Source organism: Haliotis rubra, unplaced genomic scaffold (assembly GCF_003918875.1).
Source record: "Haliotis rubra isolate DU_JTF1 unplaced genomic scaffold, ASM391887v1 Scf273, whole genome shotgun sequence".
In the NCBI taxonomy this organism is placed as follows: domain Eukaryota; kingdom Metazoa; phylum Mollusca; class Gastropoda; order Lepetellida; family Haliotidae; genus Haliotis; species Haliotis rubra.
The window spans coordinates 284,669-308,472 of NW_025766814.1; the positions used below are offsets into that span (position 1 = coordinate 284,669).

The following is a 23,804-nucleotide window of genomic DNA, read 5'->3' on the forward strand; positions in this document are numbered from 1 at the left end:
TGATGAGCCAACGCCTTAATCACTAGCCTACCCCACCACCCCACCTATCACTGCATCAGTGTGTAATATACATGGTGCTGACCCAGATTCAACAGGTAAATGGCTCAACTTCCAAACCTAGGTGTATAAAAGAATATGTTTCAAAATTTTCTGTTTTGAGCTAAATATTGATGAAAAAGGAGGTCTTTTCTCCCATGTGTGAAAATGCAATCTGATGTTAGGCCAGACCAATTTTTTTCTGTTTTTACGGATTTTTGTCCTCTAGAACACCTAAAGGCAGGAGAGGGGAAAAAAATCACCAGTCACAGTAATATTAGCTTTATCTACTAAAAGTATTTTACTTTTGGCAATTTATGAAGTGTATATGGGGCAAAAAACATGCGTACAATGTGTGAAGCCCATTTCTAGTTTCCCCTGCCATGATATTGCTGGAATATTGTTAAAAGCGGCATAAAACCATACTCACTCACTCACCTACAGATTGGGAAAACATGTCAAATGCCTGATGATTATATAACACAAACTTTCGTGTTCAAGCAACCTGCAAAAGAACTACTGACACTGCCTGTTAATGACTTCATCTAAGGAAACTAATCTGTAAAGGAGAACAGCTTGCAAACAGAAAGGCTGCCTTCAAATAGAATTTAAAAGCACTTTAATAATAATGTCATCATGTCAGGTTCGTGAAAGCACGTAAAAGGGAGAACAACATTGAAGCAGAGTACACATTTCCATGCCTAATTATAGAGCAACCATTTGATGTTCACTGGCAAGGCCTTTGATTTGAGATCAAAATAGTTTTTCAATCTTTAGAAGGTCAATTATTTCTTAAAAAATCATTATTTTAAACTATAACAAACTATATTCTGGACACGATGAAAATGACATATTTTTGCTTCCAATGAGAAGAATACACAGTTTCTTTTCAGAGTAGATGGTTGCATGAATACATTTTCAGAAAAACTCTTGACTCTACAGGAAAAGACATTTGAGTGAAAAACATACTTTACATTCGGACACTGACAAAATATGTACAGACATTTAAGACCTTCTCAGATTGCAGCAAAACAAAACATTCTCCCTGTATATGAGGCTGCTTATTAGCAGGCAACACTGATGTGACAGACCAACACTTAACATGACACTTTTCCAGACAATATCAGATCAAGTAAAGTCTTATCCTAAAGATCGTCAGAGTCACATTTTGCAATACCATATTCAGTTTCACCACTCAAACTTTAAGGCACATAGTATACTGGACATATGACTGGGGAACCTTCCTCCGTTTGGATAAAAATAAGGTGTGAATGTCAAGAGAATAATCAGTCTCGATTATGCATTGAAACAGATCCCATTGGGCCAAATAGCAAAATAGCACTGACAATAACAAGAACCCATGATATGTAGATTATCACAGGCAAACAAAAACTGATATATATCACACAGCCAACCACAGCAGGTGACAATCGACATCAAGGCTGATTACATTCATATATCTATCACACGTTTTTCACAAATATGAATTCAGAATGAATGAATCTCTTGCCCCATCTCAGGAATTAGAAAATGCCTGAACAAAATTTTGTAAAAATAGTTAATTTACACTATGCTTATGTGAAACAGAGATTAATAGTGAGGGAGTGGGTATGGTTTTACACCACTTTTAACAATGTTCCAACAATATAATGGTAGGGGACACCAGAAATGGGCTTCCAACATTGTACCCATGTGGGGAATGGCATGTGCATGGGAATTTTATGCCCTTAACATCAAGAACCAGACAGGGTAACAACAAGTACCATCCTTAAACATCTGAACCACCATCATTCCACCTGTTAGGCAGTCTCCCCATTTTTCCATAGAAGCAGTGCACACTGTTTGGGGTTTTGTTTGTTTTGTTTGTTTGTTGTTTAATGCCGCACTCAGCAATATTCCAGGTATATGGCATCAGTCTGTAAATAATCAAGTCTGGACCAGGCAATTCGGTCATCAACATCATGTGCATCGATCTACACAACTGGGATAGAATTACAAGTGTCAACCAAGTCAGCGAGCCTGACCACCCAATCCCTCCCGATAGTCACCTCTTATGACAAGAATGGGTTGCTGAATACCAGTTCTAATCTGATCTTCATGGGTTCATGTTTAAGTAGATACATACACTACTGTACCTCAAACACTTGATAATGACCAATAAAATGTACAAACTCTTTCCTTGATAACCCAAACATTTAAGTGGGACCATACTCTTGAAACTATGCGCAATGCCAGGTCAACCTCAAGACCTTGTAACAAACGTGAACATGAAGTGTTACTGGGGTCAAAGGGTTGTGTACAATGATGAGGATTCCACCACACCTTGAATTTAGGGGCCAGTTACTGCAGCAACCATCTCCTGGAAACATTAGCGGACATTTCAGTTAAGATACTTTCAAGATGAACAAGCATCTTAAATATTCTCTAATCATTGTCTCTGTCTGCCTTTGCATAGCACTCATTGTCTGCCTATGTGTATTATTGCCATCAAAGGACAAACCAACAGTCGATGACAAAACAGATGTTGTCAAGTTGGAAACAAGGTGATATGAACCTAACTGGGCTTCTATAGATTCCAGGCCTATACCTGCATGGTATGATGAAGCCAAACTTGGAATCTTCGTCCACTGGGGTATATTTTCGGTGCCCAGTTTTGGCTCTGAGTGGTTCTGGTGGCTCTGGCAAGGGCAGAAGAATCCACATGTCATCGCTTTCATGAAGAAAAACTACAGACGAGACTGGACTTATGCTGATTTTGCCAGGGATTTTACTGCTGAGTTTTTCGATCCAGTACAGTGGGCAAACATATTTAATGCATCTGGCGCACAGTAAGTTCACCAATACCATCTCGTCCTCTAAAACTATAGACTCCTAAAATGCAGTTGGTAAAATAAATCAAAATTCTGTTTTGTTTATTTCTCACTAAACACTGCATGTTAGATTCACATGCAATTATTCTGATAATTTATATTCATCTTAAGGATTCATATTTAACTATTTAAATGATGTATTAGATTTGTGGCCATTTTCAATAACATACATACTGTTTTAGATACATTGTGCTAATCAGCAAGCATCATGAAGGTTTCTGCAACTGGCCAACCAATGTCTCCTTCAACTGGAACTCCCAGGTGCTTGGGCCGAAAAGAGACATTGTGGGTAAGGGCCTGTGTGACAATGATTGCTCATCGTTACACTAAACTAAATAATACCCATGAAGACACATATAGAAACCCATTCTTTGGAAACCCACTCTTGTCATTTGAGTACCATTATTGGGAAGTCCAGCTTACTGACTTGGTAAGTGCACAGAGCAATGCTCAGGATGTCAATCACTAGATCGACTGGTCCAGGCTTTCAAGCTTATACAGGCAGTCATTATTCCAAACTCGAAAGGGGCCACTAAAGTTAGTTTGTTATAACTGTAGTTTGTTATACACATTTCAACTAGATTTTATAGCAACAAGTCAGACCCCCCCCCACTCATGCAAAACAAACAAACAAGCAAACAAAACAAACAAAAACATATAAAGAACACACACAAAAAAAACAGTTTGTGAGTGAGTATTGTTTTACACTGCATTGAGCAAAATTCCAGCAATATCACAAAAAGAGACACCAGAAACGGCCTTCACACATTGTACCCATGTGGGGAATCGAACCCAGGTCTTCAGCGTGGCAAGATGTTTTAACCACTAGGCTACCCCCATCGCCCCCAAAACAGTTTGTAATATAAGTTGTTTTGTTATAAACAGTGTAGGAAAGATAGTCATCCCAAGATGAATTTTGTTTAAAAAATCTGGTCCACTCAGGTCAGTTTTAGCAAACCAATGACATAATCTATATTATAACCTTTTTGAATATTTACTGCCAAAGGATACTAGAATAATCAGATGATTCCACTAGGAGAGATTTAACAGTCCAAGCTCTGTTGGGCATATTAAATTATAGCTTAAAATAAAACAAACCAGTTTTAAGTCTTGAAATGGTGTTTTATTTATATTTGGAGGACAGGCTAGATTTTGGCAGGACTGGTAAAAAAATTGACCAGCCAGTCCTGTGGACAGGCTAGATTTTCTACATCTTTCCTACACTGTTATAAATGTAAATGCATTGTAACTGGACTATTCTCAAGTGCAGCTATAAAAATTTGAAAAACAACTAAATCCAAATAGAATGAACACAATATTTCATCTCGCATATCAATGACTGTCCACAGGCCTGAATAGTAAACAGTAATTAGGGACTCTGACAGGTACTCAAGCATGGGCCTGGCATAGTTTTGAGTGGAACACAAGTTCCTGTCTAAGGGAGATAACTCAGTGGTACAGAAATTGTGAAATTTGTAATTGGTCGCTTGAGAATAGATAATTCAGTCTTCATTTTGCTTTGTACTAGCCTGAGACTTAAGCTGGTTTTATGCACCCACTGAGATACCATGCCGCAGTGACTACCCCACTCGGACACATTATACTGACTCGACGACTCAGTTTACCCATTTTAGAAGCCAGGCAGGGACCAACAAGTACCATATTTTAAGCAACATTGGTATGATGCAACACCTTCCGGCCTGGGGACACCAGAAATGAGGCGGTCTCACACACTTGACTGACTATATGGGGATTCCAGCAACACGGCTGGGGACACCAGAAATGGGCTTCACACATTGTACCCATGTGGGGATTCAACTCGGTCTTCGGGCGCGAGCCAACGCTTTAACCATTAGGCTACCCCACCGCCCCTGATACACTTGAGGTAGATATGGATGTCAACTTCTTTATTATATTGTGATGTGATGTTTCGATATAGATCCACTGTTGATTGACAACAGTATAAAGAATCTATACCAAAACGACAAATCATAATATTATAAAGAAGTTGTCATCCATGAAGTATCCACCCTTTCTTATACCAGGTACATATACAACCTTATCATGCATAAATTCCTAACAGGTGAATTGGAACAGGCGATACGGGGCAATACTAACATACATTTTGGGCTGTACCACTCCCGATATGAATGGTTCCACCCTCTGTACCTCCAAGACAAGGCCAACAACTTCACTACATCACGCTTTGTTGATGTAAGTATTGTATTATCTACATAATTACACCTGTTCCATGAATTAGGCATTAGGTAGTACAAATAGTTAGCTAACCAGATTGAGGAGGTCACAGTCAGAATTGGTTTCTAATCCTGAAACTCTTGAAGGTTAACACTAGGGTAATGCCAATGACTATCACGAATTCTCCGACTGAACTTATTGTGAAGAATCCCCATCTATCATTTGCATCAATAGAATACACATTTTAAACATAAGAGGCTTCCCACAGCCCATGGGAACTTTGAAAGTATCTGAAAAAAACATCTCATCCATCTATTATTCCAGAATTTGCTTTGTTCAGTTTTCTGAATTGAATAAGGAACTTTGTCAAAGTATTTTTCAAAGCATGGTCACCAGATTAGAGCCAGTGGTGAAAAATTGAGAAAGCTACTTATTGATTTGATAATGTCCACTTCTAGATAGTTATTTCATTAGTTGATAAAAGTTTTGAGAAAGGTCTTTCTGATGTGCCCTATGATGGGATGTCCTCATACCTGTGTTTAATGGTAGGCAGCACTAGTGTCTGATTTTAATGAGATTAAGGTGAATTTCTGATAAAAGTTCAAAATTGTCTATTCAAGACCTTCAGGGTGAGCTGTTAAAGAAAATTCAATAAGAATGTAAATTCACAACAAAAATATTTTCATTTTTCTGAAATCACATTTACTATTCTTAATGATGTATTTAAATATTAAAAGTAAATAGTTGTATACAATCTAAAACTGACAAACACAGCAGTTCTTGCCCTTGAGTCCAACCCAGACAACAGACGAAATTGTCAAAAATCTTCACTTAGATACAAAATTTGATACACTACCCCAAATCATAGTTTTCAGACAATATACTTTCAATACACATAAAGAAAAACGAATATCATCACAGTAAAGTTTACAGACTATCAATAATCTGTAATTAATGCAGATACAAACAATCTTAATTTTGGCAGGATACATACACTTCATGTTTATATTGCAGGAAAAGACACTTCCTGAGCTGTATGAAATTACTCAGAATACAAGCCTGAAGTGATTTGGTCTGATGGAGACTGGGAGGCACCTTCCTCCTACTGGAAAGCAACAGAATATCTGGCCTGGCTTTATAATGAAAGGTAAGAACACATCAACGTTAAATTTCATCACAGTTCAATATCTCATTGGGGTGGTGGGGTAGCCTAGTGGTATTAAAAAGCATTCACTTATCCTAGGTTTGATTCCCAACATGGTACAAATTGTGCGAAGCCAATTTCTGGTGTCACTTGCTGTGATATTGCTGGAATATTTCTAACAGCAGTGTAAAACTAAACACATTCACTCAATATCTCATTCTATCTCATGTACACATAATTCATTTCCTGCCTCATAATTAAATGTTCTTTTCAATTACTTTGACAAGTGAATGTTAAAAAAGTACTGCTATAAAAAAGCTTGTCTGTATACAAGTGATTTTTACTGCTACTACATCCCATCTTTTGTGTTCCAGTCCCACCAAGGACACTTTGGTGACCAATGACCGATGGGGATCTGATGCTACATGCCATCATGGAGGTTTCCTCACCTGCATGGACAGATACAACCCAGGTATGTGTGTGTATATATATTATTCTCAGACACTTGCATTGACAGATACAACCCAGGTGTGTGTGTGTGTATATATATTATTCTCAGACACTTGCATGGACAGATACAACCCAGGTATGTGTGTGTATATATATTAATCTCAGACACTTGCATGGACTGATACAACCCAGGTATGTGTGTGTATATACATTATTCTCTGACACTTGCATGGACAGATACAACCCTGGTATGTGTGTGTATATATATTATTCTCTGACACTTGCATGGACTGATACAACCCACATATGTGTGTGTATATATATTATTCTCTGACACTTGCATGAACTGATACAACCCAGGTATGTGTGTGTATATATATTATTCTCTGACACTTGCATGGACAGATACAACCCAGGTGTGTGTGTGTGTATATATATTATTCTCAGACACCTGCATGGACAGATACAACCCAGGTATGTGTGTGTATATATATTGTTCTCAGTCACTTGCATGGACAGATACAACCCAGGTATGTGTCTATATATATTATTCTCAGACACCTGCATGGACAGATACAACCCAGGAATGTGTGTCTATATATATTATTCTCAGACACTTGCATGGACAGATACAACCCAGGTATGTGTGTGTATATATATTATTCTCAGACACTTGCATGGACAGATACAACCCAGGTGTGTGTGTGTATATATATATTATTCTCAGATACTTGCATGGACAGATACAACCCAGGTATGTGTGTGTATATATATTATTCTCTGACACTTGCATGGACAGATACAACCCAGGTATGTGTGTGTATATATATTATTCTCTGATACTTGCATGAACAGATACAACCCAGGTGTGTGTGTGTATATATATTATTCTCAGACACTTGCATGGACAGATACAACCCAGGTGTGTGTGTGTATATATATTATTCTCGGACACTTGCATGGACAGATACAACCCAGGTGTGTGTGTGCATATATATTATTCTCAGACACTTGCATGGACAGATACAACCCAGGTGTGTGTGTGTATATATATTATTCTCTGACACTTGCATGGACAGATACAACCCAGGTATGTGTGTGTATATATATTATTCTCAGACACTTGCATGGACAGATACATATCAAAAGACACCTCAGGTATATATATAACACCCAAATGTAAGTAAAACCACTCCTTTTTCAAAACAACATCATGAATATTCGATTCCAGTGATTGGGAATACCAAATTAAATTCATGAAGGGATATGGTTTGATTCACTGAAGTGAATCATAACAGCCCTAATAACCAGTATTCTCAGACACTTGCATGGACAAATACATGCTCCATAAGGGGGCAGTGGGGTAGCCTAGTGGTTAAAGTGCTTGCTCATAATGCTGAAGACCCTGGTTCCATTCCCCACATGGGTACAATGTGTGAAGCCCATTTCTGGTGTCCCCCACTGTGATATTGCTGGAATATTGCTAAAAGGCGCGTAAAACCAAACTCACTCACTTACATGCTCCATAAGTGTAGAGAGGAAGGTGCCTATTCAGGACTTTAAACAGCACACGTTTCCAGTGTCACTGCTGTAGTTAAAATAGTAACAAATGTGAAAATCATGGTCTGAGATCATGACCACTGCTACCACTTATCACTGCTCACATCGAACAACAAAATACAAAACTGTACACTACAAATTGAAAATTGGGTACATAGCATCATGTAGAAACCTCCTATGACAGTAATTGTGAAGTTTTGTTCATCAATATTGTATAATAAGACCAATGCCTAAAAGTATACTTCGCCAAAAACAAGCACACATTTATCCTCTTGTGCCATGGGAATGAAAATGAGGGAAGAAGGACAGATAACTCTGATTTCCCATAGGGAAAAGGGCACCCCACATGTAAACAAGTCATATTTGGTCACTGTGTTACATGACCAGGATAAGAAATAACTTCTTACCAATAATTCTAGCATTTTACAAATAATGTATTGGTGTTATACCTCCCCTAAAAAATCTCAATGATGCCAAGACAGAGCTTTGCCAAAACAATTAGAGTGACAACTCACTTAATGTGTTCAGATGTGCTAACTTTATCGGTAAACACTATGTGGAAAAGAATTTATTAGTGCAATTGTTTTGAAACATGTAAGCTCACAGTAAAGCTTATCAGTGTGTATTTTCCCAACTAATGTTGCATGTTCCTTAGATAATTGTTCCCAGATGTGAAACTCTAATGACAAACCTAATGAAAACTATGGCACACACAAGGAGACAACTCATGTTAGAAATAATATCACCTTGAAACTTCTACTTTAACTGCCCATTTGTTTCTTCAGGAACACTACAGCCCCTTAAGTTTGAGAATGCCATGATAATAGACTGACTGACTGACTGAGTTTGGTTTTACGCCGCTTTTAGCAATATTCCAGCAACATCGCGCCGGGGGACACCAGACATGGGCTTCACACATTGTACCCATGTGGGCCATGACAATAGACAAGAAGTCTCAGGCGTAATGCTGATCTGGCTGCCTACCTCACCATGGAGGAGATTCTGGCCACGTTTGCTGAGACTATCAGGTGAAGAGTCTTTGAAACTAGTTCCCAGGAAACTAATCACTTACATAATGTAATCCATTCTTCTACTAAAGATTACAATAAGGGGCCATATGCATGGGTTTGAACATTTGTACATAAAGAACATGCATATTCTACAACAAGGCTTTGTAGAAATATTAAATGAAACAAATCTGTCTTAGATATTGATGTATATTTACATTTTGTCAGTTGTGGAGGCAACATGCTCATCAATGTTGGCCCAACCAAATATGGTATGATCAGTGCAATCTATGAGGAAAGATTTCGCCAACTTGGTTCATGGTTGAGCATCAATGGAGAGGGTATTTATTCCACAAAACCCTGGACTTCCCAGAATGACACAGTTACCAAAGGAATTTGATAAGTGTCATGTCAGGTATTCCTTCCCCAAAATGTATCAGAAGAACCAGAATGTTTTGCTAAACATCTGTGTAAATTTCACACATTGCTTGACAAATGTTTTTAGAAAGCACTTCACAAAATCCATTTGAAATAAAGTTCATCAAATAGTACAATGTTACCATTATTCAGTGGATTCAGTGTAAGATCACATATAGTAGATGGATCTGTAGTCCAGTTCCTACTTCAGTGTTTGAATGAATGTTCTACAATACACTTTGACAAGAAACATAAGATAACATTAATGTACTGTTAGACCAAACACGATATGTACTCAGTATGTGACAAACATACTTTTCAGTCCACTCGCCCAAACTTGACAATCTAGCACATTTTATTGTTAGCTGGGCTGACAAGAATGCACAGAATTTTACTTGACTAAGGCTACAGACAAGTGACTGAAGTTACATACTATATAAGCGATACCTTAACATTTGGTTCTGAACCTTTAAGTGGTGTGTGTCATCCACAGGTATGTACAGAAGGACAGCAATGTCTATGCTATTGTACTGAACTGGCCAGAGGCAGAACTTCAGCTCGGGGCACCTAAGGCAACTGCAACTACTACAGTCAGTCTGCTCGGATATGATGGCAAATTCAGCTACCAAGATCGGACTGCAGGTGGCATTACTATACAGATTCCACCAATCCCCATCAACAAGATGCCATGCAAATGGGCGTGGATCTTCAAACTCACTGGACTTCAAAAGTGAAAAAAGAGCTAGATCTGAATGGTTCAGACTTGTCATAGACTGATCATACAGACCTGACATGTAAAGGAAATGAAATGTTCTTCTCAACATATTAACAAGTGAATGTATATTGTGCTTGTCTTTTCATTGCATAATCATTAATATTCATCCACATGTAACCATTTGATTTGAAAAAAAAAAGATCCCATTTCATATGAAGATGGTTACTTGATTATGAGACCAACAGTCAGAAGTGTATAAATGACACATTTTAATGTTCTTACGCTTTTCATGAGTCTATACACAAGCAAAACAACAGCTGGTAATTTCAGTTGTAGGGGTATGTATGATGTATGAAGATCCAACCGGAAACCAAATTAAAGCATCATACATTTGTCATCACTATAGCTCTGATGTTCATTTAACTTAGCTCTCATTCCATTGAAGTTCATACACCAAAGAAAAGTCATAGTGAATTCTTACATGATATATTACGTAGTAGTTGAATAAAATAAATTGTATTGAAATACTTCTGTTATCTGTTTTTCATGTTGTAATCTACATATCAACATGACTTTAGCTGAATGAGCACAGCCTTTTCTTATTACATAGATCACAGATGCACCTGCTGCTGCCAAGAAAGTCAGCAGAAAAAACGAACATTCCAATTTCCTGTATCAGCTCCTCCCCCTACAACTTCAACATATTGGAGCAGGTGCATCTGTGATCTAAGTTATAAGAAAGGTGTGTGCTCTCATATATGTGTGCATTCATGCATGCATACGTGCATGTGTGTGCATGCATGTGTGCGCATATACATGCTTACACGATTCCAGATTAACTCTCCTATTCAGAGTTACATGCATCCAGCATCATAAATACATTCGTCACTGGCTGAGAAGCCATATGAAAATTCTTCACATCTTACATAGTTCATTCAATATATTGCATGTTTTTATACAGCTTCAATGTGAATGGTCTTCACATATAATGATACATATTTGATAAAATGGTCTACTTTCACTGATAAAATATATGAAAATGTGTAACACTATTTTGCGATCTTTGTATGGCTCCACATGGCGTCATCAGAAAGCAAGCAATACGGTCACTTTGACGTATAAATATCAATTGTCAGAAACCTTAATGACGCAATTGTAGAATATCTATAAAACTATTCAAAACAATATGAAGAGCACACTGTAAAGCATGCATTAGGCCAGTCTCTTCGGATTTACAAATAAGAGATATGCAATGTGATATGCAAATTAGCCTGTGAGTTGCTGACTGATGCTGAGTTTATAGTACTTGCCCATTGGAAAACCAGACCCTCAGTAACCAGCGGATACAACAAGATTGTAGAATTAGAATTCCTGGTCACTGTATGGAGCGATAGCATTTCTACTGAAAATACCATCACAAACCAGTACTTTCAACTGCTTGACATTGGATCTAATTTTCATGAATTGTAAAGCAGGATGGTCCTAGAGAAGCTGAAGATTTCTTTGATGGGCATTTTAGAAGTTGAGGTGACGAAGAATGATGATAATTTTATGGATATACAAATTCTTTATTCTGTGAATAAAGAAGTTGTAAATCCATAAAATTATCATCATTGAACTGAAGATTGTTTGACAGATTACCAGCAATAACAATTCTGTACACCACTGGTTACTGACAGAACTGCTTCACCAACTCGTGTAAACACTGCTGTTTAAATCTACAGCTACGTTGATTATTGTGGGTTTGTTGTGTATATCATTATTTCTGGCAATAAGCAGTGAAACTGTTATTGTGACAACTACAATATTTCCAAGTGCATAGCATTCAAAACATTTGCAATACAAACAAAATTGACAGATACAAACAAGGCATAAACCAAACAGAATGCTATGGATCACATTGAGCTTTATTACTTTAGCAATAGCAGAGCATACATTTCTACACAAGAGGCACATTCAAGAAAGAGACACCATTGCTGGAACTGGAGCTAGAGCTTTAGCAAAATCATCTCGTCTAGGTATCCTGATGGAAGAAGATGTATTTGGCTGTCTAAAAGGTGTAAGAATGTCATCATTAGTAGGTCCACTCTGGAGCTGCTGGTGTTGAATTAACAGACAAACTATGTCTGTGAGCATTACACAAGAGACTCGATGACATTCTGCCTGTTGTAATAGGACATAATCTCAAATCTCTATGCTGGGCTAATAAATTATACTGACAGACTGACTGACTGACTGAGTTTGGTTTTACGCCGCTTTTAGCAATATTCCAGCAACATCACGGCGGGGGACACCAGAAATGGGCTTCACACATTGTACCCATGTGGGGATTAGAACCCGGGTCTTCGGCATGACGAGCCAACGCTTTAACCACTAGGCTACCCCACCGCCCTAATAAATTATAATACAAGGGGGATTTACAACTACAATGGTGGGAGCTACACTGATGTTTTGAATAACGCTTGTGATGGGCATGTACTGATAGAGAAAAGCATCATCTACAGATGAAACAAATCAAAATCCAAAGATGATGGGAACATTGATCAGATGGGAATGGCGATATTTCTTGAGTCAGCACATTCCTTGTGGAGAATAGAGAGCTATGGTGTTTGAATTCTTCAAATTCTGCCTGGTCAGAAATGGAAATAATCAGAAGATTGACACTGTAGCTGCCATACTATAGTAAAAATTGCTATAGTATGGTCAAGATTTTACACTAGGCTTTGTGGATGTGGAATTATGGCAACATGAACTCAGTAATCTTATTTACATAGTACACCAGTTGTAGTTTAACTGCCAGGTCTGAATGATACACATGTCTTTGTAGAGTGAGTGAGTGAGTGAGTTTAGTTTTACGCCACACTCAGCAATATTCCAGCTATATGGTGGCAGTCTGTAAATAATGGAGTCTGGACCAGAAAATCAAGTGATCAACAGCATGAGCATCGATCTGAGCAACTGGGAACCAATGACATGTGTCAACCAAGTCAGCGAGCCTGACCACCCGATCCCGTTAGTCGCCTCTTACGACAAGCATAGTCGCCTTTTATGACAAGAATGGGTTGCTGAAGACCTATTCTACCCCGGATCTTCACGGGTAAAATATCTTTGTAACTTGGGACAGTCGAACCAGCCAGCAGCAATACATAGAAAGATCCAATAAGCAACACACAGTCAGCCCACTCTTGGTTACAAGAGATTCATCAGAAGAATAGCTTCATCAATCCAGTATGTATCAGAAGGTTATGCCTAAGGACATTTACAAATCTATTTCTGATATAATAACAATTGTGAGAAGTTATATAGTAGCAACTTCAGAATTAATCACAACTTCTTCTCACATTTTACTGAGAAAAGTGACTTTGGATTGTTACAGGCTAAGCAATATTTCAGTTATATCACATCACATATGTTACATTTGGGATTACACTTTCTCAGTCAAGTAAAGATTATATATATATACTACTTTTGTTAGGTTCAAAACAAACCTATTCAGGATTCGAACACCTCACTCTCATAATCAGACACCTTGTTGCCAGCACACAAAACAAAAGTACAAATGTAATCTCAATTGTAACATATGTTACATTTGACTACTTTCTTAATGGCATTATGTATTCATATATGATGTCAGTCTGTTCATATCCATCATGGACTAACAAAGCCATAATTGGATAGCACAAACTCAGTTTTCAAATTAATTAATTCAGCTTAATAATGAGGTAAAATGCTAATTTGTGAAGTGTAGTTTCATTTTTAAGCAGTGTGAATGCGAATATATTATATATTTCCTGTAGTAAATACTGAACAAGATACTTGATGTTCACAAAATTGTGTTCAACATCATTATATTTTATATGCAGACTATGCTCTAATATTGTTTTCTCAGAAGTGTAATAATGCTGCCATCCCTGTGGACATATATGAAACAGTGGTTGCCAAACAAAATCTGGAGTTTATTGCAACTACTTAAATTAAATCCAATCCATAATTCAACTTCTCCACAAGTTAAGCATAACACTAAATATGTTGCAAATAGTAAATATTGTATAACCTGTAATGCTATAAGACTGCACCACCATTGACCAAACTTATTTATATTCTTATACATTTATTTACCGAAATTTATATGAAAACTCCCAACACTGCTATGTTTACTCTATGACATGGATTGTGGATATTATGTATCAATGAGAGGAGCTCTTCAACACTTGATGACCCCAACATCCCAGTTGTAAGGTAGATGTCACAAACCGACAAGGCTTCACTGGCACAAAATATCACAAACCATTACATAGCATATGATGAATTGTTTGTAAACTTTATGCTGTTGAATTCTGACTGACTGACTGAGTTTGGTTTCATGCCGCTTTTAGAAATATTCCAGCAACATCACGGCGGGGGACACCAGAAATGGGCTTCACACATTGTACCCATGTGGGGATTCGAACCCGGGTCTTCAGCGTGACGAGCCAACGCTTTAACCATTAGGCTACCCCACCGGCCCCTGTTGATTCTGAAGGTAGGCCTCTTTCTGACAAATTTCAACTTACTGGCCCAATCATTACACAAGTGCCCCACAACTGTCATTGGCCAAATGACCATACCTTTGTGTCAGATAAATGTTAAGATATGAATAGATTAGGGTGACAGCTTCTGCGTCTTCACATGAACGAGAATGTTCATGTTTCACGTCCATCTCTTATCAAACACCTTGAAGATGCAAATTCACTCAATATCAGGAGACATACCATAGGTGATGACTGATATATACAGTACTCATCGACCAAGTCATCTGACCCTTGCTTGTTATCTTGCTACAACATCAGAATAATCTTCACCCAAGGTCCTTGTAGCTTACCTTAGACATTCAATGAAGTGTCCTTTAATTATCTGAACATTGCAGTAATATGATAACCCTTTGAACTGTTATGTGTCCCAACTGAAACCCAGTATTTATTGACAATTTACTGTGCATTTACAAATGGTCTGTGACAACGATTCTCTATTTTACTTGTACCTTATGTCCCAATATTGTTTAACTGATGACTTGACTTTTATTTACACATGCTTGTGCTACATGTGGGTCTGGATATGCTCACCATTTCACTGACTGAGTTTGGTTTTACGCCGCTTTTAGCAATTTTCCAGCAATATCACGTCGGGGACACCAGAAATGGGCTTCACTCATTGTACCCATGTGGGGATTCGAACCCGGGTCTTCGGCGTGACGAGCCAACGCTTTAACCACTAGGCTACCCCACCGCCCGCTCACCATTTCAGATACACCTAACATCTCATAGTCAAAATCACAGAGATGGATATTGTTTTAACTGATATGTTGCATGAATTTTGAAATGTATTTGTAACTTTTATCTACACCTGGCTGCCAATATGGCTAAAGTCCTGGTACAAATACTAAATATCACAGAGCACAAAAAAATGTGAAATGCACCTAAAGCTCCGACCTATATAGCTATTCAAACCAAATGTTGTGGGTCTACAAGATGTTTGACTATTCCTGTTAGCTGACAAAAAGATAATGCCCTTGGTTCAAATTCAAAATATCATAGTGAAAAAACCCTGTATGAAATGTACCTAAAGCTCTGACCTATATAGCTATTCAAACCAAATGTTGTGGGTCTACAAGATGTTTGCCCTTGGTATTATCTCTGAATACCAGGTGAGCTACACACCTAGTTTTACAAAGTGCGTACACACATGTCCTGCCAGCATGGACAAGATGTGATACTGGTGGATGTGCAGGGTCATGGCAAACGTCACCTTAGGTACATATAATCTCACAGCTACAACAGCGGATAGTCGATGATATCTGGCCCCAAGATGAAGAGACTCCTTGAAGGCTCCCTGCTCCTTACCTTTGTCTGTCTGTGTGTAGCAACACCAACAGCAAAGGATAAACTTTCTCGATATGAACCTAACTGGGCTTCTATAGATTCAAGACCTCTGCCTGCATGGTATGATGAAGCCAAACTTGGAATCTTTGTCCACTGGGGTATATTTTCGGTGCCCAGTTTTGGCTCTGAGTGGTTCTGGTGGCTCTGGCAAGGGCAGAAGGTTCCGGATGTTGTTGCTTTCATGAAAGATAACTATCGACCAGACTGGACTTATGCTGATTTTGCCAGGGATTTTACTGCTGAGTTTTTCGATCCAGTACAGTGGGCAAACATATTCAACGCATCAGGGGCACAGTAAGTAAATCAGGTCCAATACATTTTAACAGTCCATCTTTCTGTACTAAGATAATTATCAACTAGCAAATTCTAATTGTCGTTTTTTATGCTTATCATTTCAAAGATTGCAGTCAGTTTCGAAACATTTACTACATTGTGGTGTGGCTAGAGTCGGAGCTCACGTCAGATGAAGTCTCCAATGCACTAGTGTGTAGGGGTGGTGTGGTAGTCTAGTGGCTAAAGCCTTTGCTAAAGACACAGGTTTAATTCCCCACATAGGTACAATGTGTGAAGCCCATTTCTGGTGTCCCCGCTGTGATACCGTTGGAACATTGCTAAAAGCGGTGTAAAACCTTATTCACTCACTAACTCACTCACTCACTCAATAGTGTGTATCATCAGGCCACTGGGATCTGGTTGTTTGGGTACTTAGACGACAATTGTTGTTCTTAATATCAACCATTGATTCATCTGGCCAATCTGGCAATTTACAATGCACAGTGATATTGCTGATATAAAGGTGTTTATATCAAACAAAACATGTTGAAAGAGTGTTCCAGCTGAGGACATTGTATGTGTTCAAACTTAGGACACATATTAGTCTGTCTCACCACATGAACCACATCATTTTCCCTACTGCCTTACCCTCCCTGCAATGCTTAAGCCCTAAATGAAGCAAATCTAGATTCCCCAGGTTCATCTCCCAATTAACTGGGGCTAACGCTGACATTCAGAGGGCCTCATTGTATATTTTAGGCCGCTATTTACTAGGGCTGGCTAAAATTATGGATAATTGGAAATGTTGTTGATGGAAGAATTTAAAATGAATAATAATTATCAATATGAAAACCGTGTCATCGATAATATTTTCCCCAAAATATTGTGCTAATAAATAATTTTGATTTATGCAAACAACCAACAAAGTTATATCTTCTCAGTTAAGTTCAGAATACTGTTTTTGTTAGTAATCCAAGCACTAACACTGACATCAAATATTTTGATTTTGAGGAACATTTTTGCATTTTGCTAAGTACTTTTAAATATCTATTAACAATGGATTGCAATTTAGTTAATGATCATCAATCTCTATGTTTTATGTTGATGGCCCTACAAAATACAATGACTACTGAGAACCAATGACTATATTTACTTTTCCTGACTGTTTTGTAGAGTTTGATTGTTTCTTAATGTTTACCTTTAAATAATTGTCCAGGCTTGACAATCCAGTGATTTATGTTATGAACACCAATTAATGCCATTGGGGTGTCAGCCAACACGATCAACAAGGCGAGTGAGTAAGGTTTGGTTTTACGCCACTTTTAGCAATATTCCAGCAATATCATGGCAGGGAACACCAGAAATAGGCTTCACACATTGTACCCATGTGGGGAATCAAACATGGGTATTCGGCGTGCTGAGCAAATGCTTTAACCACTAGGCTACCCTACCGCCCCCAAGCCCCCAATCAATATGGTTAGTAATGATAAGCATAGGTTGCTATGAACCAGTTTTAACCCCAAAAATCCCATAGGAATGACAACATTGACTTGGGGGTGTACTACCCTGAGTATGATTAATAGTTTATATCTTATCATATGCTATATTCTATATTATTATACTCTCTTTCAGATATGTTGTGTTAGTCAGCAAGCATCATGAAGGTTTCTGCAACTGGCCAACCAATGTCTCCTTCAACTGGAACTCCCAGATGCTGGGACCCAACAGAGATCTTGTGGGTAAGGAATTCAGTTTGTTATCAGCGTATCACACATAAATAACAAGTGATCCCATGTCACTTCTTTGTTTAATAAGTGCTTGTTTTTGTATTTATGCCTCCTTAAACTGAGAAATAAGTAGACCACAGGTGGACTGCAATGAAGTAATGAAGTAACTTGCTTTAAGCCTCTGTGACAGCTGTTGTACAATTCAAAGTGGATTACCCCCTCTCTTAAAGCCTGAATATCCAGGGGTTGATTGTAATCCAATCTGAGTGATACACTCACAGGTATCATATCTATGATATGAGTAATCAGAAACACCATCTTGCAACTATATATGTTTAACTTACATTTAAACGATTCCTTACAGGTGAACTAGCAGCAGCAGTACGAGGAAACTCTAAGATTCGCTTTGGCCTGTACCACTCCCTGTTTGAGTGGTTCCACCCTCTGTATCTCCAAGACAAGGCCAACAACTTCTCCACATCCCGTTTTGTTGATGTAAGTATAACACAACATTGATATCAAGTTGCCCAGAGAATAATAAACATAATTAATAGAAGCATTTATGCCAAGTTTCGGTATGAAGAATGATGCAAGCACTAACAGTATTTATACCCAGTTGCCCAATGAAGATACAATGTAAGTATAACACAGTATTGATATCCAGTGGCCTTATGAAGCATCAGGCATTAATGATATCCAGTCAGGAGTTAATGATACTCAGCTGCCTGATAAAGAATCATCATAGATATCAGGTGGTTTTGATATGCCAAGTTGCCCTAGGAAGTGTTAATGTAAGCATCAGTAATTATTTACCGGTATATCCACTTGCCCTCAGTTGGTATCAATCCTCAGTTGTCCAATGAAGAATTGATATTGGTGTCAAGTCTTAAATACCCTATGCAGCAGTTAATTACCACATGCACAAGAGCATTTATGTTTTGTTGTGTTACCAAACAGTGATACTACCAGGTGGTTGTGAAAAGGTGAGTGTATCCTGCCCTGCCAGTGGGTTTACTCATACAGCAAATATGGAATGGTTATGGTTATTCATATGTCTACCATATAACATTTTGAAAACTTCAATGAATACTTTAATATTGTAACCTTAAGGAAGCAATTTTTGAGTGAGAGTCCCTTTGCTTTTTGTTATATCTCATAAGGTTTGAAATATGGACGCCAAAGGCTAGAGCTGCTGAAGATCAATATCAAGGGTTGAAGTCATCTGTTTTGTCATACGGACTTGTGGAGACTTCTTGTTGCCCTGAATCCCTATGCAAACACCTAAATGAGGCAGTTTCTTTCCACTTCAGTGACTAATACATGTATCTTTTTTTCTCTCATCAATGTTTATTTTAATGTCAAGGTTTCTTGAAGAATTTCTCAAATGAAATTCTGCAGTAAACAATTTCCAATGCCCGACATATGATTTACGAAAAATCTTTAAAAGTTTGAAACCATGTATAGTGTAATTAATATTTTCATTGCAGGAGAAGACTATTCCAGAGCTGATTGAGATTAGTGAGAAGTACAAGCCTGAAGTGATTTGGTCTGATGGAGACTGGGAGGCACCTTCCTCCTACTGGAAATCTGCAGAATATCTGGCCTGGCTTTATAATGACAGGTGAGAACACATCACTGGAAAACCTCATGACAGCTTAATATTTTATTCCATCTCCTCAACAAGAGTTTTATTCATAAAATCACTTTCAGACATAGAACTGTGTTATCTTTCTGTATGATTCAAACACAGCATGTATAGTATTGTAAAAAAAATGCAAAAACCCGGACTGAACAGACTGGGAAGTTATTGTTCCTGTGTATAAAATAATTTGGGTATTACTAACTTGAGGAATTCTTGTGTTACATTTGGAGTAAATGTCATCAGTAACCATCGTCATGCACAAACATGACTGTGAAGGCGATTGTGTGATGACCCATCATGACCTTTGTGTGTTCCAGTCCCACCAAGGACACTGTGGTGACCAACGACCGATGGGGATCTGATGCTACATGCCATCATGGAGGTTTCCTCACCTGCATGGACAGATACAACCCAGGTGTGTGTGTGTATATATATTATTCTCAGACACTTGCATGGACAGATACAACCCAGGTGTGTGTGTGTATATATATTATTCTCAGACACTTGCATGGACAGATACAACCCAGGTATGTGTGTGTATATATATTATTCTCAGACACTTGCATGGACAGATACAACCCAGGTATGTGTGTGTATATATATTATTCTCAGACACCTGCATGGACAGATACAACCCAGGTATGTGCGTGCATATATATTATTCTCAGACACTTGCATAAACAGACAGACACATTCATGTATACACATCAATCTGAGCAAATGACCCAAAAGCTCTTAGAACTTGCTCAAACTAATGTAAACTAATTGAAACATGTTGAATATACCGGTAGACTGACGGACAAACAAACAGGCAAACAGACCTTTACTAGATTTTTGCACATTTATATGCTTATTGCCGTCCTATGGAATATTGACAGTGGGGTAGTCTAGTGGTTAAAGCATTCGATCATCGTGCCAAAGACTCCGGTGTTATTCCCCACATGGGTACAATGTGTGAAGCCCATTTCTGGTATCCCCGCCATGATTTTGCTGGAATATTGCTTAAAGCGTGTAATGCTAAACTCACTCACTCACTCACTCATAAGCAATACCCTGTTTGACTCAAAGCTAAGGAGAAGAAAAGATCATAAAGTTCCAGAGAGACACACTTACATCTAAGACAATCTCAAACTGTTCCTTACACTGACCATTTGTTTCTACAGGAACCCTTCAACCCCGTAAGTTTGAGAATGCCATGACAATAGACAAGAAGTCATGGGGTTTCAGGCGTAATGCTGATCTGGCAGCCTACCTTAACATGGAAGAGATCCTGGCCACATTTGCTGAGACTATCAGGTGAAGAGTCTTTGAAACTAGTTCCCAGTAAACTAATCCCCTACACAATGCAATCCATTCTTCTGCTAAAGATTATAATAAGGGGCCATATGCTTGGGTTTTAACATCAGGTGTTGAGGCATGAGGAGTCTGTACAAGTTCACAGAAAACTGGAGGCTCCAAAAGAAATTTACTTTCATGCAGTGACAATTCTTGCAGCTACATTGCCTTACATGCATATACAGATCTGAACTCTATGGACAAACAGTACTGGCAGCCTTTTCTTGGGTAAACGTAATACATATGTTTGAGCAGCATTTTCTGAAAAAAGTTTCAAAGACATTTTAAATAACTTTCATTCATTTATATTTTGTCAGTTGTGGAGGCAACATGCTCATCAATGTTGGCCCAACCAAATATGGTATGATCAGCGCAATCTATGAAGAAAGATTTCGCCAACTTGGTTCCTGGTTGAGTGTCAATGGAGAGGGTATATATTCCACCCGACCTTGGACCTCCCAGAATGATACAGTTACCCAAGGAGTATGGTGAGTGTTGTGCATACTTTCAAATCAACTGTCTAATTCATAAGTGAAGGAGCTTTATAAAGTACTTGTAGAAACATACAACAGTATTCTCTCAGAGAAAGAACTCATGTGAGGGACACTATGTGGTAGTGGTGGTCCGATTAATTGGAATAATGGAAGATTGGTAGCAATGACTGAATGACCAAACAATCGATCATGTTTTCTCATAACGAACACAAACAATTTTGGAACACTTGTTTACATTAACAATATTTTTCACAAGGTTGCTGTTACATTTCACAGGCACTACAAGCTCGTTCCAAGTCAGGATTGAATTTATCTTAAAGACTCCAGGAAATTTATGTTCCTGACATACTAGTCATCCATTCAAGATGTGAAATTTGCAAATGCATTTTGTGCAATTTGAAAAAACCCCAAAACAAACAAAAACTAAAAAAGAACTACATGTTTAGTCTTAAATTTTTGTGCATAAACAAACTAGGAAACTTTTATAAATGACGCTAACCAATTATTTTCGATGTTCGATCGGTTGTAATGAACCAATCATCAATTATGACATTTTAACCAATTCCCAACACTACTATGTGGCATGACATGCAAACCGCTATCCAGATGCTCCATATTAAAAACAAAACAAAATCATAATGTTTGTTAGTACCTTCAAAGAACTGGTATAGCTTATGTCACATATATCAAGGTATCTTGAAATGAACCAACAAAATTAAACACTTCTCCCAGAAATGTACCACATTATTTTCATTTTCTGAACATATTAAAGCTTTCAACTGGATCCCTCAAACACCCATGAGACCTCTATTTCTTCACAAGTAATAAAGCATGTATTAACCACCAAGTTTGTGTCCCTTTTCATATCACAAGTCTCCTTTGAGTGGCATCTTTTAGTAGTTGGAGAGTCAGATAAGGACAATCTTTATGGATGAACAACTTGTGAACATAACCTGAATAAACAAGTTGTTCATACATAATGTTTGTACTTATATCCAGGGATGGAAATAACCCATTGCCCGACGTCCAAGTCAAGTGTTTTTTTCTGTCGGGCAAGCAAATTTGTATATCACACTGTACCGGTGTCCAGTTGACTTTCCAATGGTAATTATGTTGTTTATTTAAAATATCAGCAAGAAAACGGTCGGTATAGTGGAAAAATTATCAGGGCTAGTGACTTTACATGTGCCACTGGACCGGAGTACACTATCAATTTTAAAGTTATTTCCATCCCTGATATCACATGTCACCTTTAAGTAGAGTAACTGTATGTCTTCAGACAAGTGACTAAAGTTACATACTATTTAAGCAATACCTTAACAGTGGTGTGTGTCATCCACAGGTATGTACAGAAGGACAGCAATGTCTATGCTATTGTACTGAACTGGCCGGAGGCAGTACTTCAGCTCGGGGCACCCAAGGCAACTGCAGCTACTACAGTCAGTCTGCTCGGATATGAAGGCAACTTCAGCTACCAAGATCGTGCCGGAGGTGGCATTAATATTGAGATTCCACCAATCCCCATCAACAAAATGCCATGTGAATGGGCATGGATCTTCAAATTCACTGGACTTCAAAGCTGAATGACCAGATCTGTATACTAGTATGCCGACTGATTCTTGCTGAAGTTTGATGTAGTGATGTGGTACATAGAGAAGATGAGATGCTGCACCATTGTGCAAAATCTTAAGCACAAAATAACAAGGAAGGATTTATACACACAGGAATATCATATTCCCTGAATGTGCACATATTTTCCTTAAAACATTAACACTCAGATACTGAAATAAAATATATTTTGAAAAAAAAAGAAGACTTTTTGTTATTAATTATCACCTGTAGTTTCATTATCTTAATGATTAGCTGCTGCCACTCAATAAGTGGACTCTTGTCTTTATTCTGATGACTATAAGAACAGTCTGTTTTAATCAAAGGAGCATGTTTAAAACTCAACTTCAATTAGGATCATTTGTATCTATTCCCCCGTGCGGCCCTCCGCGCCAGCTGTCAACAATCATGT

The 23,804-nt window shown here is 38.1% G+C and overlaps 1 protein-coding gene and 1 pseudogene across 1 annotated transcript; both read left to right on the plus strand.

Moving 5' to 3' along the window:
- Window positions 1-71: 71 nt before the first annotated feature.
- On the plus strand, window positions 72-10,414 carry LOC124280748 (annotated as a pseudogene).
- A 5,737-nt stretch (window positions 10,415-16,151) lies between these two features.
- LOC124280760 (alpha-L-fucosidase-like) lies at window positions 16,152-23,482 on the plus strand. The gene is made up of 8 exons (XM_046716737.1): window positions 16,152-16,607; window positions 18,219-18,325; window positions 18,678-18,808; window positions 19,801-19,934; window positions 20,273-20,370; window positions 21,119-21,251; window positions 21,608-21,778; window positions 23,127-23,482. Exons 1-8 carry the CDS (start codon window positions 16,222-16,224, stop codon window positions 23,365-23,367), a joined length of 1,401 nt encoding a protein of 466 aa, XP_046572693.1. The 5' UTR covers window positions 16,152-16,221; the 3' UTR covers window positions 23,368-23,482.
- The last annotated feature ends 322 nt before the right edge of the window (window positions 23,483-23,804 follow it).

Excerpts from the sequence above, each read along its gene's own strand:
- LOC124280760 (XM_046716737.1), top strand. The coding sequence starts at position 16,222 with ATGATATCTGGCCCCAAGATGAAGAGACTCCTTGAAGGCTCCCTGCTC. Across the intron at positions 16,608-18,218 it reads TTCAACGCATCAGGGGCACA|ATATGTTGTGTTAGTCAGCA; the intron begins GTAAGTAAATCA and ends ACTCTCTTTCAG. Across the intron at positions 18,326-18,677 it reads ACCCAACAGAGATCTTGTGG|GTGAACTAGCAGCAGCAGTA; the intron begins GTAAGGAATTCA and ends GATTCCTTACAG.